Source organism: Centroberyx affinis, unplaced genomic scaffold (assembly GCF_046629955.1).
Source record: "Centroberyx affinis isolate AG114_WGS23_722 - 3 ecotype Tasmania unplaced genomic scaffold, CSIRO-AGI_Caff_v1 ptg003627l_1, whole genome shotgun sequence".
Lineage (NCBI taxonomy): Eukaryota > Metazoa > Chordata > Actinopteri > Beryciformes > Berycidae > Centroberyx > Centroberyx affinis.
Window position 1 is genome coordinate 1 of NW_027281539.1, and position 2,793 is coordinate 2,793.

The following is a 2,793-nucleotide window of genomic DNA, read 5'->3' on the forward strand; positions in this document are numbered from 1 at the left end:
TACATGTTGCGATTGACAGTCACTCAGCTTCTCCAGTAGCAGGCAAAAGTCTTTTTTCAGGATCTCAGAGCCAGTTTTCCCTCGCAGAATGTCAAAAGACCCAGTGTGAATAATAATCCTCATGTTACTTGGATGTGTAGAGAGGATGACTGGCAACAGCCCTGTCAGCTCTCTGACAGATGTGTCATCCATAGTTAGATTTTCAGTCTTTGCCATTCTTACATGCTTGGTTATAGAGTCCCCAATCAGAATAGTGAATAAGTGTATGTTACTAAATATACCAATCTAATTATTTCACTGTCTCCCTCCCAGGTTTTATGGAGGTGATTCCCTGGTCCAAACTGTCCAAACTTCTGAATGTGTCTCCAGGCTGGCAGCCTGAATACAGTCCTGGCGACCTCCACTACTACGGCCAGATCCCTGCTCTCAATGACTGTGTCTACAGATACATGTACCAGTCCAAATACTTGGCCCTGCACGATATGGATGAGCTTATACTGCCCCAGTCAGTGGACAGGTAGTGTTCTCTACTTAGAATAAATGAAGAGTTTTGTTCCAAAATAAGACATGTACACCATTTAAAAAACTGTGCCTTTAACTTTTCAAAATGATTGCTGACTAGAATATTGTTCCAAACCATGAAGATATCAGCTATCTTAAAGCTGTTGTAGAATTTTTAAACTTGGTATAGCTACAATAAACAATTATGATCGACATGATTGGTAGCTGCTATCTCACGCTAGTGGTATTGTTAGTGCTAGTGTTTCTCAAAATAAAGGCCATTCCCCATAAACCCTGTGGCTCCCTGTCAGCCATGACCTTGTTTGTTTACGTAATTATGACAGTCCCAATATTAATGTGGTAATGATTTGTATGTTAAAATGCTACATGCCACATATGTGACATTTTTTGGGGGGTGGAGGTTATTAGTGGTGTGTGTGTGTGTGTGTGTGTGTGTGTGTGTGTGTGTGTGTGTGTGTGTGTGTGTGTGTGTGTGTGAGAGAGAGAGAGAGAGAGAGAGAGAAAGAGATTGACTGTACAGATTTAATTAAGAAAAAAACATTCCATTACCAGCTGGAGGGAGCTGCTGCCTCTGCTGGAGCAGAAACACGGTGCCGACTTCGGGTACATGTTTGAGAACGCAGTGTTTCCCAACACCATCAAGCTGCCTCCTCCCACCTCCCACACCACTCAGGACCCACAGAGCAGCTGCTGCACTGGCTGGCAGGGTGTATCCGGGGTTAACATCCTGGCACACCTGTACCACGAACCCTTCAACCAGAAAGAGTTCAGCAACTTCAAGATCATCGTCAACCCCAGAGCTGTGTTCGCCCCCACCGTCCATGGACTGCTGAACTCACAGAAGGGCTGTGTTCGGGTCGACAGCAACGTAGCAATCATGTACCATACAAGGTAGTTTGGTGTTGTGTATAAGTACATCCTAATAGAATCATATGAGGTGCATAACTGTACCATTGTTGGTGCGTGTGTTTGTAGGAAGAATTTGAGATACTTCTTTCAGGTCATTGGTTCAGAGAGCCACAGGCTACATCAAAATTATATTCTCATTTATCACACATAATCTTGCTAAAATGTAAAAGATAAACTCTCCGCCCCATGCCTTCACTCCTCTGGTAATGTGCCTTGTGTTTTATGTATATTTTTTGTTCATTGTGATTATGTATTGTATGCTTTGCTGCAAACCAAATTTCTGTAGGAGACAATTTTGTTGATGTTGTTGAAATTCCTACTGGTCGCAGATAGAGGTTCCCAGAGGTCATAGATTACTTAATACCCCTCTAAAAAGTGATGACAATTCTGAAAGGTGCTTTGGATAAAAGTGTCCACCAGATGGTACTAATGTTGAGCACACTTAGTATGTAACTGTTTTACTTTTGCTTCCCCTCCAGACCTCCAGTACAGACCAAGCTGACAACAGACCAGCTGGTTTATGACGACCGACTGCTGAGCTACAGCGCACGCCTCACCCTCGCTGTCAACACTGTGCTAAAAGAGATCGGACTCATTCCAGAGGACAACACAGAATAGCTGGGAGTGTGTGTGTGTGTGTGTGTGTGTGTTCATTGTCTAGCTCCAAATGTGGACACTTAGAGAAAATGGGCGTGTATTTGTCCACCCACACTGAAATTGGGGGGCGATTATGGATCAGTTTTTGACTAATTAATTATGCATCTGATCACAGCGTCCCAGGATTTTCAAAATTATTAATTTATTTACTGATTGCCCCAAGGGGTTCAAGTTCAATTTATTTATATAGCACACTTAAAAAACAACACTTGTTGACCAAGGTGCTGCACAAATCTTAACAGAACAGATCAAACAAGCGACAGAACCAGCAAAACAAACAAAAAATAAAATAAATAAGAAAATAGATAAATAATCCAAAAACCTACAACAAGTTTCATATAGAATCAAAGGCTAAAGAGTAGAGATGGGTTTTTTGAGGCGAGATTTAAAAGTGTCAACAGTGGGGGTGACTCTACTAGCTTTTGGCCAGATCACCTGATAACCAGATCAGAGACACCTGTAGGACACTTAGGGGTGCATGAGATCAGAGATGAGGGGACTAACCTATTAAGGGCCTTGAAAACAAACAGCAAAACCTTAAAAGTAAAACCCCAAACTCAATTCGCTGTCGTACTGGAAGCCAGTGAAGAGAGGCCAGGACAGGGGACATATGTTTTCTCTTTCTGGTGCTAGTAAAAAGCCTTGCAGCAGCATTTTGGACCAGCTGCAGACGGGACAGAGAGGACTGACTGATACCTGTATATA

At 42.6% G+C, this 2,793-nt stretch overlaps 1 protein-coding gene across 1 annotated transcript; it reads left to right on the top strand.

Annotated features, from left to right (window-relative positions):
- Positions 1 to 312: 312 nt before the first annotated feature.
- LOC139661815 (uncharacterized) lies at positions 313 to 2,328 on the top strand (the record flags this gene model as incomplete). The annotated part of the gene is made up of 3 exons (XM_071540388.1): positions 313 to 517; positions 1,075 to 1,413; positions 1,911 to 2,328. Coding segments are annotated over 3 exons (683 nt in total), but the record flags the coding sequence as incomplete, so codon positions are not given.
- Between the last annotated feature and the right edge of the window lie 465 nt (positions 2,329 to 2,793).